The 16,365-nt window shown below is 36.2% G+C and overlaps 1 protein-coding gene across 2 annotated transcripts; it reads right to left on the bottom strand.

The window, feature by feature from the left end:
- Positions 1-615: 615 nt before the first annotated feature.
- Positions 616-16,365, bottom strand: LOC121734661 (protein maelstrom homolog). 2 transcript variants are annotated; one of them, XM_042125261.1, is made up of 12 exons: positions 16,326-16,352; positions 16,095-16,249; positions 15,010-15,208; positions 13,872-14,015; positions 9,488-9,715; positions 7,442-7,605; positions 6,821-6,964; positions 6,385-6,444; positions 3,304-3,370; positions 2,587-2,643; positions 2,299-2,373; positions 616-937 (listed from the first exon to the last, which is right to left on the bottom strand). In XM_042125261.1, the coding sequence occupies exons 2-12, from the start codon at positions 16,221-16,223 to the stop codon at positions 912-914; spliced, it is 1,293 nt and encodes a 430-aa protein (XP_041981195.1). In that variant the 5' UTR covers positions 16,224-16,249; positions 16,326-16,352; the 3' UTR covers positions 616-911. The 2 variants fall into 2 exon arrangements, with proteins under 2 accessions (XP_041981195.1, XP_041981194.1); XM_042125260.1 differs by having other exon boundaries at positions 16,095-16,365.

Below are 16,365 nucleotides of genomic sequence, written 5' to 3'. Positions count from 1 at the left end.
ACTATACCTAACGGAATAAAGAAACAAAGCCCTGAGCAAGCGAGATGTCACTCGCACACACACAACACGCAGTGTTACACATCAGTAACACTGCGTGGTAGAAAGAGACGTGTGATACACGACAGCAGCACTCTTTTTTTGACGTCCAGTCGGCACGTGCCGCACGTTGATAATTTAATCTCATAGAAATTATGTTCAATCATGCTTGTGTACACATATTTTTACACACAGATGAAACCAATTTCGGTTTCGTTTGACAGCTCGAGATTGTTGCTCTATTCCGCTAGGTATATTAACTTTATGTCCCAAAGTGATAATGCGCATAGATCGTAATTTTTGGCAACGGTCGTATTTCCCGAGTGTCGGAAGAGTCGCTGCAAGCGCTGTTTTAAACTTAACTAGCGCTTTGTAGCGACGTAGAGGCGCCTGACGTTGCTTGGACGTTACCATAGTAACGCCACGATGGCTTCCCGGTGAGTTAGCGACGGCTGTCCGCTGTCGCTAACAACCGGCTATAATAATTATGATATAAATTACTTATATTTCCTTTGAACAAGGTTCAAAATGCAAGTGCATTGTTTGGGGCTCTTACGTTTCATACATTCGGGTGTTTTCGTGATTACGACAATAATTAGCGAAGATTTGCATACGCATTATTAATTTGGGTTATAAAATTTTTTGTTCTTGTCTTTCAAGCAACTTTTATAACATATCAGACTAGCACAAAACATTGTCGCTTTAAAAAAAATAAATTATGGCTTTATTTGGCAATGACTTGATAATTCGATAAATGAGAATAAAAGCTAAGAATAAACAAAAAGATTTAAGCACCATTTAAACTAAAAACTTTAAAAAAATACAAATTCTTCTCAGTACAAAAATATTTTGTCGTCATGATGTATGTAAGTTCTTTACTTTCTCATCCCCATACCGCGGCCTGAAAACAAGAAAAAATAATTACAAAAACTTAATAAACGCACATTACCTACATATTTACTGCCTGTACATTTTGGATTCTAGACTTTAGTTAAAATACTATAATACTAAAACTAGCACAAGAGTTTCTTACTTAAAACTGCACCACTTTAAACTTAAGATGCATATAATGTCAATCTCAAAGTTATACGATGCGCGGGCTGTGTCCCGTTTCGAGGTTTTTTGACTGTAGTTTATCTATTCAAAAGTTTGTTGATTGGGTAATGTTTCAGGGAGAATCAAGAACACTATACTGTTCTCGGCGAAACATGGCGGTAGCGGTCATTGACTCCCTGTCAAAAACTTGTCATTTTCTATATAAAGCCGCGATTGACAACATCTGACACTTCATTGTAAACAGAAAATGACAAGTTTTTGACAGGGAGTCAATGACCGCTACCGCCATGTTTCGCCGAGTAAGTATAGTGAATTGATAAACTCTCGTAAAAATACCTCTGGAAACGGGCATTATTACAGATGCAGAATATCTTCTTATCTATAAAATTCGTGTCACAATGTTAGTTACCGTAGGTACTCTACCGTAGTACCGTAGGTAGGCTTTACTGATTTTTACCAAATTTTATATGCATATTCAGTACTGTCTGAGAATCGGCTACTGACTACTTTTTACATTGATAAGTGCATTTGTTGAATAAATAATAGAAAATTATTACAACTCGAGACTGACGGCGACCATTGTTTGTGCGACGGGATAGCGATGGACGTTGCCATCAGCCATGGTCACGGCCGTAGCTGGGGGGGGGGGGGGGGGGGGGGGGGCATTGTGGGGCTATGCCCTACCTTAAAATCATAATGCCCAATCTTAAAAAATACCAAAATCCAAGAAAATCAATCAATTATGATTTTTTTTTACTTCCGCCCTACCTGTAACCTATGCTGCCCTACCTCAAATCTGACTCTAGCTACAGCCCTGGCCATGGTGACATACTTATTTAGTCACTTCAATAAAATAATATGGGCGAAATACTTTATATGGCAAAACAACATTTGCTAGGACAGCTAGTTTTATAATAAACGAGCTTTTGCCCGCGGCTTCGCTCGCGTTAGCAAATATTATTATATACAAACTTTCATCCCCTATTTTGACACCTTGGGGGTAGAATTGGTCAAAATCCTTTCTTAGCGGACGCCTACGTCATAACATCTACCTACATGCCAAATTTCAGCCCGATCCGTCCAGTGGTTTTGGCTGTGCGTTGATAGATCACCATATCAGTCAGTCACCTTTGAGTTTTATATATAAAGATATGCCCAGAGTTTCTGTGAAGTAAACTACAAGACAAGTTTGTTCACAAATCTTACCTTTCCCGGCGCGCAGCGGTAGACTGGGAAAGTCGTCTTCAGTCAGTTCTGGAGCTTGATTTATCTTAGTCGAATCTGCAAATATTTATCTAGTCAACATTCAAATTCTTTGTTATACATCCAATAATAGAATAATTATTAATAATAAGATTTTTTTTAAGTTTTGAAAGAAGAAATAACTTATCATAGATGACTGCAAATATGGCTTTGTTTTCAAAACACTTAACAACTAAAAAAGCGTTTTTTTGTAATGTAATATATTTATAACAAAATATAATGCATACTTACAATCGGTTTTCGGCATTCGCAGCGGCACGTGAACTCGGGAAGATTTAGAAGCTGTAGCTGTTAACAAAAGAAAGTTTTTACAAACAGAGTATAACATTTATATTGTACCTATATAAAGCCGTTGACAATAATCCGGGAGTTGGCAACTTTTTAAAAATAGTTTTAAGCGCTTCAGTTGTTTACAATAATACCTGTAAATTAATATTTTATTCATTATTATGCCCTAGAATGAGTAAAAAAATATTTTAAATACTGAATTCAAAATATGTCACAAAAACGCGGCATTATGGTTATGTGATGTATGACGTCATCGTTCATGAAACAAAACAAGTGTAGACAGAGCAAAAGTGAGTTAAAGTGTTTAACCTAACAACTGTCAATTTTGTTTGACACGAACGAGGACGTCACTACTTCAGATTAGCGTTTCCAATCACGTGGCTTACAGTTAATAAATCCATTTTTTTTTCAATGTAAAATAAAATAAATCAATAATTATTTTTTTGGTATTTGTATTGTTTTAGAGTTTTTATCAATAAATCTATAAAATTTAATAATTATTTTAAAATACATGTACTTTATGCATGTATTCGGGTCACATTTTGTAGACTCGTGGCCAAATTTTTTGACACACTTACTCTTCCTAAGATTTTATTATTCGTAGTGTATATGTATATAAGTGATAATTTAAATAGATAGTAATATATTTTCGGTACATACCAGAACGTGTGGAGTTGAAGGACGTATCAATAGAGTCATTCATCGTTGTATTGCAGGAACTTGGTACCTGAAATATTAAGTATAATAATAATTGCTCCCACACCGGTTTCGGTGACGGTGGCCGGTTTCATTGAAACCAGGCCAGCTACGCAAGAGTAATTTTATAGTGCCCAAGTGTGTGCGCAGTACACAAGAGCACTCTCTATTTCTTTAATTATGTATGTGGATATTGTATATAATATTTAGTTACAAAATTGTAAACTTTATTTTAAAAGATTAATTTTTTTCTCACTTTTTTTGGTAAAAAAGTGGGCCCTGTGCGAGTTTCTTACGCCGGTTCTTCTCGCCGGGTTAGTTTCCGAACCGGTGGTAGGCATCAGGACTTTCTGAAAACATTTATTTTAAATTTATTCAGAAATAAAAAATTTTTGATTTGATTTGATTTACTCTCATAACCCAGTGGGACGGAAGACCGACATGACCGGCGAGAGATCAGACGCAGGACCGACTTTTTACATGCCCATCCAACGCATGGATTATCTTACTTGTCAGACAATCAGGTGATCAGCCTCCTGCATTGTCCTAACCAAACTATGAAATAACATGTTTCCAACGCGGGAATCGAACCCACGGCCTCCGAGTCAAGAGCCGCGCTCTATACCACTAGACCCATAGAACTAGAACGTTAGAAAAGGCATTTCATACAATCGTCAGATCGTCTCGAAATGAGTGAGCTCACTCATCTGAGAGTCATCATTATTTGAAACATATTAACGAACAAGAAATTAAAAACTCTTTTTTATATTAAATAACTGGCGACACCTATTTCTATGACCGTATTGGATCCAATCTCTCAGCAAATGTCAAAAATCTATGATCAAGGATGAAATGAATCATATGTCTATATTACATTATCCAATATCATTGACTATTGGATCTCGGATCCAATATATATGATAATCTAATATCCCCCTTAGGACGCGGTGACAGTCGGACGTGTTTAATTCATTGATTACCGCGTTGTTTTTAGCTACATTTCGCTCCAGAATGCCGTCGTGTGCCTTTCGACAGTGTAGTAACAACACGAGGAATACAAATAAAGCCAAAGGTGTAATATTTCACACGTAATTACTAAGATTTTATTAATATTTAAATTATTGTCTTCCATTTTAAGAGAAAAATCAAAGCGAAACGTAAAATGAGCGAAAGTGAAAGTAGTATATGCAACTACTGTAAGACAAAAAAGGACGACAATATTTTCTCGATACACATTTTGCATGCAAAAACATTGCTACAGTTTTGACGGCATACGTCGTAGTATTTTGATATCGTTGACTAGACCACGGAGGCGTTTTAAGTTTTTAGGGTTCCGTACCCAAAGGGTAAAAACAGGACCTTATTACTAAGACTTCGTTGTCTGTCTCCAGGCTGTAACTCAAGAACGGTAATAGCTAGAGAGTAGAGATTTTCACAGATTATGTATATCTGTTGGCTGTTGCCGCTATAACAAATACTAAAATCAAAATAAAATTAAAATTTAAGGGGGGCTCCATACAACAAACGAGATTTTTTTGGCCTTTTTTGCTCTATATCAATAATGAAAAGGTAGGTACTTGAATTTTTCTCATAGTCCTTAATTATATGTGTACTCTAATATTTAATAATAATCCATACTAATATTATAATTGCGAAAGTGTGTATGTCTGTCTGTCTGTTACCTCTTCACGGCCAAACCGCTGAACCGATTTTGCTGAAACTTGGTATGGGGATATTTTGAGTCCCGGGAAAGGACATAGGCTATTTTTTTATCCTGGAAAAATGTACGGTTCCGTCACGATAAACAAGTTTTGGCGCAACGGAGTTGCGGGCATTTTCTAGTTTTAAAATAAAATAAAAAATTAGGGGGGCTCCCATACAAAAAAATACAAATTTTGGCCTAATTTTGCTCTATAATGGTACGGAACCCTTTGTGTGCGAGTCCGTTTTTCACTTGGCCGTTTTTTGTTGCATATTATTTTTTTATTTTTTTTTATTATCGTGCACAGGAAAACATAACAATAATATAACAGTTTACACAGAAAGACGACACAAGGGATCTGCTTATTTCTAAAAAGAAATCTCTTCCAGCAGCCCTACGGAGAGAGTACTACATGTAAAAAAATTCTATTATAAATGAGAAAGTGTGTCTGTCTGTTACCTCTTCACGCCTTTATCATTAAACCGACTTTGATGAAATCAGTATAATCGTACGAGTATAAAGTGAGTAAAGTTGCGTACGAAGAGCCTCATAAGTCATTAAAAAACTATCTCTTAATTTTTCGTAAGCATACTTATATCCGATGATATTTAACCTAGGATTAACTTAACATTAATCTAGCGAGTAGACACGAAAGTGCAATTCATCAACGATATCAAAATACTTAGATACGACGTATGCCGTCAAAACTGTAGCAATATTTTTGCATGCAAAATGTGAAAATATTGTCGTCCTTTTTTGTCTTACAGTAATATCATATACTACTTTCTCTTTCGCTCATTTTACGCTTCGCTTTGATTTTTCTCTTATTTAAATAATAATAAAATCTTAGGCTGGTTTTACAGTCACGCGTTTCGGCAGCGCCGTCGGAGCGCGCGCGCTCGGATATGTATGGGGGTAGTAGTTGCGTTTTAAAGTCCGCGCGCTTGAGCAGCGCCGTTCGTCCATACGTTTGTTACAGCTTCGAACGCGCGCGCTCCAACGGCGCTGCGAAACGCGTGACTGTAAAACCAGCCTTAGTAATTACGTGTGAAATATTACACCTTTGTCTTTATTTGTATTCCTTGTTTTGTTACTGCACTGTCGGAAGGCACATGACGGCATTCTGGAGCGAAATGTAGCGAAAAACAACGCGGTAATTAGTGAATTAAACACGTCCGGCGGTAACCGCGTCCTAAGGCACACTGCTCTCAGATGAGTGAGCTCACTCATTTCGAGGGCGACACATTTTCGCGCTGACGATTGTATGGAATGCCTTTTCTAACGTTCTAATTCTATGCAATACATTACAATTTCAGACAACTGTTACTATAAAATATACTTACTCTGCCAGCGATGGCCGGTGTCAGTCTTCCCAACTTCCTCTCTTGCAGTTCTTGAATACTCTGAAATTAAACATTTCATTTTGTTAATTTTTAGCAATTGTCTTTCAAATGCTAGGTTATTAGTTTATAAACATTTATGTTTTTACTTAAAACGGGACATTTGATAACTGATGTCAAATAAGTATTTAAATCATAATTAACCAAAATAGAATACACCCCCGAAACTGATAAGTGATATCAAACTGAAACCAAACTGATACGATATTGATTGGTTCCAACAATTTCCAAATCAATCCGCAGCACGATCAAGCGCTATTTTAGATGTCTAAAGCGTCAAAAACTGTTGAAATCGAACAGGCTCGTGTCAAAATCGTATCCGTTTGGTTTCAGTTTGATATCAGTCCTCCAGTGAGCTTGAGGTCAAAACGTTCCATACCTCCAAATCAAAGTCACTGGGCACATGCTTGCCGGGCACAATCTCAACGTCAGCGAGCCCGCAGCACAGATCCAGCACGGTGTAGCTCCAGCGCTTGGCCCGGGACTGGGTGCACTCCACAGACTTGTCCGTCTCCTCATGATGCTGGTGAGCATAACAGAATAAATAAGTTTATTATCACATTGAAATTGATAAACTGTCTGGACAAATTACTAACATTAAAGGCGAGACCGCACTAAGCGCGCGCGCTAATATCGCGTCGCTCCACAGCGTAGTGTTGGCTAGTGCGATCTCGCCTTAATATGTGCTTATACTACTACTAACAGTTTAAAAAAAATAGTTTATATAAATATTAGAAATAATATTCATAAAAACTAATTTAATTAAAAATTTATATACTTAGGTACATATATAAATAATATACATGTATAATATAAATTTATATAAAATAATATATAATATATTATGTATAATTCAAATAAAATTAAAAATAAATATCTCCAACTACAATTCGGTAGTCTTGTTATTTTTTATTGTTTTGGCACATGATAACAGAAAGACCATATTTTGTATGGAAGTTGGAACAGACAGACAAACTTTCGCATTTAGAAGATAGCTTACCTCACATCCAATACCAGGACTGTATTTGAAGCTATCCTTCTTCAGCTGTGCAAGAGCTAAAGACTCCTTCGGTAGTCCCTCGTTTGAGTGCCGTTTCAGTGCATTTGCCAACGTAAACAGCAACGTATCCAGCTTATAAACACGGAAAAGTGTCTCGTCCTCACCTAAATAAAATAGATTGAAGGTGATCACACATAGGCACAGGAGAAAGAAAGATAGAAGATAGAAAGAGAGGAGAGGAAGTCTTTGGGGGAGGCCTTTGCCAAGCAGCCTGATTTTAATGATTGCTAACAAAATCTTTGTATGCTGACAAAATTATTTATTAGCTGTTATTTCTTACAAACCAAATTTTTAATTACTTCTCTTTTATAATTTAAGTGAATAAATGCAATTTTTCTTGTAAATTATGTACTTGTCTTATTTTGCTCCTTGAATTTACAATAAAAAAAGTAGGTACTAATGGGATAGGAATTAGTTTTTGGTTTTACAAATAACATAAAATTCTAATATTTTATTTCAAGTCCGTATCGATTTATATTTGTTTTGGTCGATGTTTTTAAGCAGCTCACCTCACTATGGAGTTTAATCTGCCTGGAATTTTTTATACAGAAGCAAAATCGGCACATGTTTCCATTTAAATTTTGAGGAGTTCCTTTGATTACTTATGGATCCCATTACCAAATTTCTACCTTGGTAACCATAACGCTAAGTACTAATTATATGATATTTTAAAATAACAAAAGGATTTTCACAAAATCATTCATCAAACGACAGTATATTGACCAAAGGCATCTGTCTCAACCTAAAATACTATGAAAAGTACTAATAATTGGGTCAAAATACAATGATGCGTGGTGTGAGGGTAGTGATGATGATGACGAATAATCTAATATGCTTAGTAGCATATGCATTCAGTTCTTAAAACAACACCGAAACCTCCAATTTACATGTATCTTCAAGGAGGTTGGAGGTCTGTTCACCACCTTCGAACCATGGTGCAAAATCTTACTTTCTGGTAAAATTTGCCCGAAGTACTTCATATAAAACCAAAATCTATGGTGATCACAGACTAAGAAGAGATTGATGGTGATTTTGAGGAGTTCCCTCGATTACTCCTGGATCCCATCAACAGGTCACCACTTTTATGAACATGGTACCAATCCACTATCATACCCTATACAACAAAACAAACATTTTGAAAATCGGTCTACAAACGGCGGAGTTATCGCTGCACATACTTACATAAAATAAATATATATCCACATCCACAGCTAAACATAGAACCTCCTCCTTTTTGGAAGTCGGTTAAAAATGAACAGTATTTTCTTTATTTATTCTTTTAAATACGTACATTATGAAAACTTTTCGCAAAACCTATTTTAAAAAGACTGAATGCCTAAATTTAATACGTCATAATCACATTTTGATGCTGAAAAACAGTATAGATAAGTACTGTTTAAAACAGTATATTAGTTGGCAACCCTAAGTGTGAAAGCAAATTAGGTGAACCGTGAATAGCCATAAAGTGTGCTTTGTGTTTGTATGTAGATATCACGATAAGCGTTTTGACAATCTATACAATATTTATTATGTAGGTACTCTGGTACTATGAACTATCAGTGAAGTTGATTCACAGGCAGGGGGCTTACCCACATAATTTAGTCGCGTTATGTTAAACCCTGGCACAATCATTAATGAATAATGACAATAAAGCACGACGCTTAAAGCGCAAAATACCGCAAGATATACTACAGTAATATATATTGCTGTTTAAAAAAGAGGATGTGACACAGGTCACATACCGAGCGCGCCAACAACAGCACCAACCAAAATACTGCTGAATGTCCCATACTCAGGAGACAGATTGTAGTAAACAAAGGAAAGAAAAGAAAAAAGTTAAACCCAGCTGACTGATCGCGACTAACATTGAATTGGCAGAACCGGGCCAAATGACGTAGGTCGGTTATAATGAAATATTTTGGCAGGGTATAGTCCAAAAAGTCACAATGGAAGAACAAGTCAAATACTTCCGGAAGGAATACCTACCAGCTCGATAACACATCTGCATGATGAAATCCTGCACCTGCTCGACTTTGTCGGGCATGGTGAATATCGGAGGCAGCACCCTGGTGGCCTGCTTCTTCTGTTTCAGGTAGTCAATGATATTGGCCAGGATCTGGATCTGATCGCTGGGGTTGTCCTCGTCAGGCATCTGCAGACCCAACTCCTCGCAGCCGATTTTCACATCGTAGGTGTAGCCAAGGGGAATTTTACCTGGAAATGTTGTAGGTTTAAATGTTTTGTGTTGTTTATTGTGTGGTGTATCTATACCTATATAATCTATACTAATATTATAATTCTGCAGAGTTTGTTTGTTTGTTTGAACGCGCTAATCTCAGGAACTTCTGGTTCGATTTGAAAAATTATTTCAGTGTTAGATAGCCCATTGATAGAGGAAGGCTATAGGCTATATTTTATTATGCAAAGAATTATAGGAGCGAAGAAATAGAGGAAAATGTGGAAAAAACGGGGGAAATTATATGAAAGGGCTTATTTGAACGCGCTAATCTCAGGAAGTACTGGTCCGATTTGAAAAATTCTTTCAGTGTTAGATAGCCCATTTATCGAGGAAGGCTATAGGCTATATTTTATCACGCTAAGCCTAATAAGACCGTAGAAATAGAGGAAAATGTGGAAAAAACGAAGGAAATTATTTGAAAGGGCTTATTTGAACGCGCTAATCTAAGGAACTACTGGTCCGATTTGAAAAATTCTTTCAGTGTTAGATAGCCTATTTATCGAGAAAGGCTATAGGCTATATTTTATCATGCTAAGACTAAGAGCGAAGAAATAGAGGAAAATGTGGAAAAAACGGGGAAATTATTTGAAAGGGCTTATTTGAACGCGCTAATATGAGAAACTACTGGTCCGATTTGAAAAATTATTTCAGTGTTAGATAGCCTACTTATCGAGAAAGGCTATAGGCTATATTTTATCATGCTAAGACTAAGAGCGAAGAAATAGAGGAAAATGTGGAAAAAAACGGGGGAAATTATTTGAAAGGGCTTATTTGAACGCGCTAATCTGAGGAACTACTGGTCCGATTTGAAAAATTATTTCAGTGTTAGATAGCCTATTTATCGAGAAAGGCTATAGGCTATATTTTATCACGCTAAGATAGAAGCTAATAATAGAGGAAAATGTGGAAGGAAACGGGGGAAATTATATGAAATTGCTTATTATCTTAATAACTACTGGAGCAATTTTTATGCTGTTTGTCAAACATGAAGAATAGACCACGTGAAGGGACATAGGCTATTTTTTGCGGAAAATGTACGGTTGCGTGAAATTCCTAAATAACGCAAACGAAGCCGCGCGGAACATCTATCTATACTAATATTATAATTCTGCAGAGTTTGTTTGTTTGAACGCGCTAATCTCAGTAACTACTGGCCCGATTTGAAAAATTATTTTACTGTTGGATAGCCCATTGGTCGAGGAAGGCTATAGGCTATACTTCATCACGCTAAGACTTATAGGAGCGAATAAATAAAGGAAAATGTGGAAAAGGCGGGGGAAATTATATGAAAGGGCTTATTTGAAGTTTGAACGCGCTAATCTCAGGAACTACTGGTCCGATTTAAAAAATCTTTCAGTGTTAGATAGCCCATTCATCGAGAAAGGCTATAGGCTATATTTTATCTCGCTAAGACTAATAGGAGCTAAGAAATAGAGGAAAATGTGGAAAAAACGTGGGAAATTATATGAAAGGGCTTATTTGAACGCGCTAATCTCAGGAACTACTGGTCCGATTTGAAAAATTCTTTCAGTGTTAGAATAGTCCATTTCTCGAGGAAGGCTATACGCTATATTTTATCACGCTAAGACTAATAAGAGCAAAGAAATAGAGGAAAATGTAAAAAAACGGAGGGAAATTATTTGAAATTGCTTATTATCTTAAGAACTACTGGAGCAATTTTTATGTTATTTGGCAAACATGAAGAATAGACCACGTGAAGGGACAGAGGCTATTTTTGCGGAAAAATGTACGGTTGCGTGAAATTCCTAAATTACGCAAGCAAAGCCGCGCGGAACATCTATATATAATAAAATCGTAGGAAAGTCAATTCTGTACATTGAATATTTTTGTACAATAAATAATACTTGGGATGTGATCTACTATGCTAACGCGGACGAAGTCGCGGGCTACAGCTAGTATAATAATAAAATCGTAGGAAAGTCAATTCTGTACATTGAATATTTCTGTACAGTAAATAATACTTGGAATGTGAATGTGATCCACTTGCTAACGCGGACGAAGTCGCGGGCAACAGCTAGTAATAATAATAATATGGACGCTTCATACCACTTCAGTCTGGCCCCGTGGTAAGTACCTGAAGGACTTGTGTTACAGTGTACCAGACAATGGAAATATTTTTAATACTTTTATACTATACACATATTTAAGATTTTTATTAAATGATACACATATTTAATACACATCCATGACCCAGGAACATTTAAAACTTTTTTTTGTTCCGTCGGTGGGATTCGAACCCACGACCCCCAGCTTGGGCGCTGACCACGCGCTCAACCACTGAGCCTCAGAGGTCGTCAAATATTATAAAGCTGAAGAGTTTGCCATTTTGTTTCTTTGCTTGAACGCGATAATCTCAGGAACTACTGGGACGTAAAGAAAAATTATTTTTGTTGGATAGTCCACTTATCAGGAAGGCTTTAGGCTACACAACATAACCCTGCGACAAATAGGACCGAAGAATCAGAGGAAAATGTGGAAAAAACCAATTGAATTATTGTTTGTACGTGTTAATCACACAAACTACTGGACTGATATTTTTTGGGTATGTACAATGCTATATCATAGCAGGCGAAGCCACGCTGAACGCCTAGTATGTGATATTAAAAAAATTGTTGGCATTAAAGTCGTATGATAAGTAACATAAGTAGTATGATAAGTGATGTAATTTATACATAAAAAATGTCGTAAAACGTAGACCGCATTTTTTATGTTATACCATAAGCATATCTAAACAGGAAACCAAGGCTTGGTTTCTTGTTTCTCACAACACGTTTAATAGAAAGTCTTGTTTATAAGTACATCATTGTTAATGAATCATTATGTAATATGATTCTGTGCATGCAACACAATCTGGCTTATGAACATTTTCTTAGAATAATTGGCCATTATAGTAGCTAAACTCAAGTGTCTTAATACTACGAAAAAAAGATTAGGTTTTTAATAGGTCACTTATTAAAAATCACATTGCCGCATAATATAATACAATGTGAAGACTGAAGAGACCCTTAAAGCCAGTCTACACGGAGCGTTGCATCAGCGTTGCGTCGACGCAGCGCTGCCGTTGCGTTATTTTACATACAAATAACCAAAATGTAACACACATGACGGACAGCAGCCCCCGAGACGAAGCGGAAGTGTTAACGTTAACACTGCTTCGTAATAACGCTGCGATGACGCAGCGCCCGTGTGGCCGGCCATGGGTCAAACGGCAGTGCTGCGTCGACGCAACGCGCCTTGTGGACTGGCTCTTAATGATCCGTAAAAGAACGCGGCTTATCAGTGGTGCAGGTATTCGCTGCTCGCATAGCAAGTCGCAAGAACTTCAAGCTTCTTTGCCGCAAGCTACCGCAAATGACAAAAATCAAATAAAATGCTACTTTGTGACAGACTATAAGTTTAATTTTCTACCGACATTGGTCTGGTGACGCATGCCGCCGCTGCTTTGTAGTGGCATAGAGCAAAATTAAACCTACAGCCTTTATTATAAAGTAGTATTTTATTTGATTTTTTGTGGGTCGCTTACCATGTTGATCGGAATGGTACCTTAAGGCGAGGTGAAACCCCATTTTGTTATTTCTTGACACCCGATTTACTTAGTTCCAATATAATAACGAAATGTAAAAAATTATGAGATACAGAGCACAATATTTAAAAGGATTTAAGCCATAAACATTTTCATAAAAAATAATACTTTCGCTGTAATTAATTTACAAACTCACCTCTGAAAAAACTCTTTGTCATTGAAATAGAATAGAATAGAAAATACTTTATTTGTACAACTTAAAACTAAACTTAAACTATAAATATAAGTATTAACAAGAATAACTTACATTTTATTTTAATAAATTGTTAATGAATCTATTTTAAAAAGGTCTGAACCGAACAATCTTTTTTCTTAATATTTATATTTTAGAAAGATATTTAAAAAAACATGAAAAATAGAGAAGATCCTCCCCCAGAAAGTACAATTGTATGCTTAGCTAAAATTAATCTTATTGCGATGTGTACACACTTGGTCTTTGGTTGCTTGCAAGGTTATCGTTTTGGACTGAGATAAGACCTCGCCTTAAGGATTCTTGGTGTCACTAACATAATATTTTGGCTTCTTACCCGGATTTATAACTTGATGATAAATATCCTTAACCCCGTCTCGTAGATTGAATCTCAACAAAGTGCTCTCCCCAATCAGATACGCCATATTCGTTTTACAATAACTATTCACATCCATCAAATAAAAGTCCTCTTCGAGTATGCCTGAAATAATAATAAAGTTGAATACACTATAGCAAAAATAAAAAAGAAACGGGTAAAATAGAGGTAAAGGTAATCAAGGTGCCTAAAGCACCAATGGTTTCAACAGCATGCAATATCTATCACAGGGGTCACCAATTAGTTTCACTTGGAGTCCGTTTTAATTTATATTATAATTTAATTTTATTACATATTTATTATTTATTATATAAAGTAGACCCTAGACATTGATAAGAGTTTCAGAGAATAGAGGAAAATAAAATAATGTAGAGTTCCTGTCACTGGATAGGAATCTCTGAACCGCCAACATCAGTTCATCACATCTGCTTATAATCCGTGGATTGATCGCAGATAAGAAAAAAAAATTATATAAAGTAAATTTGGAGTGAAATATTGGTGCAAGCTATATATATTGGCATTCAATCCTGGAGATGTTGAAGTCCTAAGATGAACGAAAATCGTCTTCAAACATGCTTGGTACGCACACAATGGGTCGGCGCTCCGGATGCAGACCACGGTCCGCCATTTGTTGACCCCTGATCTATCATAACTTTTCAAGATTGATATGGACTATAAAGGTAAATTTTTAAACTTCTAATAAAACACAATTTTTCGTGCACTTTTTCCACTATATGTGCACGAAAAATTGTGTTTTATTAGTGTTCAACATGGATTTCCACCAAGAACCGACAGTACAATCAATTACATATATTTTTTAACTTCCTTTTTATCCCAAATCATTAAACTTCCTTTTTATCTAACTAATTTTAAGTAGTAAAGAAAAATAACTCATTTGTTGATGCCTCAAAATTATCTTTTGGATGGACTATTATTTTCTTGAATGTATCTTATACCTCATAATGTAATAGTTATTTAAAAGTTATGTATGTTTTTATGATTTATCAGCTATAAGTTGCTGAACTCACTTTAATGAACTTTTCAACAAAAATTACTTAATCCAATTAACAAAAAAGATGATAAAAGATTTTCTACTCACTGCCATCAAGAGTGCGGGTTTTCACCATGTTTATAATATCCTCTTTTTCATTCTTCTCAGCTTCATCCCTTTCTCGTTCTTGATTCTCTATGTGAGACAGGGGTACACCGAGAGATGTGAACTTTTCATCATTGGTAATTTTCTTTTTGGCTTCTTTAGCCATATTTTCAAATTTCGCCCGGACCGCTGGTGGTGCATCCTAAATATTAATTTGATTATTATTATGATACTTTGAAGATGTTGTGACAGCACATAGAGCACCACAATTATATATTAAATATATAGTATTAATGTCTTGTTTAAATTTAGAATTATACGTCAGTAGTTTTTAATTTGGAACATCTATAGGGAAAGGGACTGTTAACCCTTACTACAGTTTTTTCAACCTATCGTGGGTAACAGTGCTTCACCCACCAGTGACGAGATTGTAATTTTGTAAACTGTGATTAGTTATTAGAAACATTGGTTGTAATCTCCATTTTCTGCACCAATAAAGTTATTATTATTATTATATGAATGACAAGAATTTGTCCACAAATTAATGCACAATATGCATGTCAAGCAAACAACACACCATTTTTCAGGATGGCCCTAACCAAAAGCATCTTCATGCTAAAGTTTATTCAAAGTTTTCAGTGGTTTAATCCGTCCATTGTGGGTATCGCAGACACAACAGGTAGATTTTCAACTGTTACGCTGGCTGCCACTTGGGGCTTGATAGGTTAACCCGTCGATCATGAAAAAACGAGACTCAATAGAATTTCTATTGTGTCTCGGTCACCGGTGACCGTATGGGGCTTGATGAATAATTTAAGAGGTAACAGACACACTTTCACATTTAAATATCATCTGTCCAAAACACATTACTTATTGCTGATCAAATCGAGCTTGTGCTGAGTCAATACCACACCAGTGGCAGTGCAGCAACGGTATCGGCCAATTTAAGCACAGTTACCGCAGCGTTTTGGAATTTGTTTTCAAAACACAAAGCTTTACCATGAAGTTACGCTTCTACTGATTTTATGCTCGATGGGACAGCATAAGGTGTTTCTACGAATTTCGAGTTCTTTGTCAGCAAAACTTACCTTCCACGACGGTCCGGCTGCAGTGGCTACTTCAGCGGTACTCTCGTAATGTACGCCTTTCTTTTTCTGTTCTTCCCGAAAACTTTGCATGTAGAAGAAGAATGCATTTTTTGGTGCTTTCTTCGGCATTTTATGTTTCGTAAGGAAAAAGTTGTCTGTGAATTTCGTTGAAAGCTTGTGTAAAACTGAATATACCGTACTCAATCAAATAACAAGCCAAAGAAAAGGTACGTAATTCGACTTGATTCCGAATTTCCGAATTCCGACTCAG

Source organism: Aricia agestis, chromosome 16 (assembly GCF_905147365.1).
Source record: "Aricia agestis chromosome 16, ilAriAges1.1, whole genome shotgun sequence".
Taxonomy (NCBI): Eukaryota; Metazoa; Arthropoda; class Insecta; order Lepidoptera; family Lycaenidae; genus Aricia; species Aricia agestis.
The sequence above is the reverse complement of the archived record's forward strand: the minus strand, read 5'-3'. Positions and strand labels throughout refer to the sequence as shown.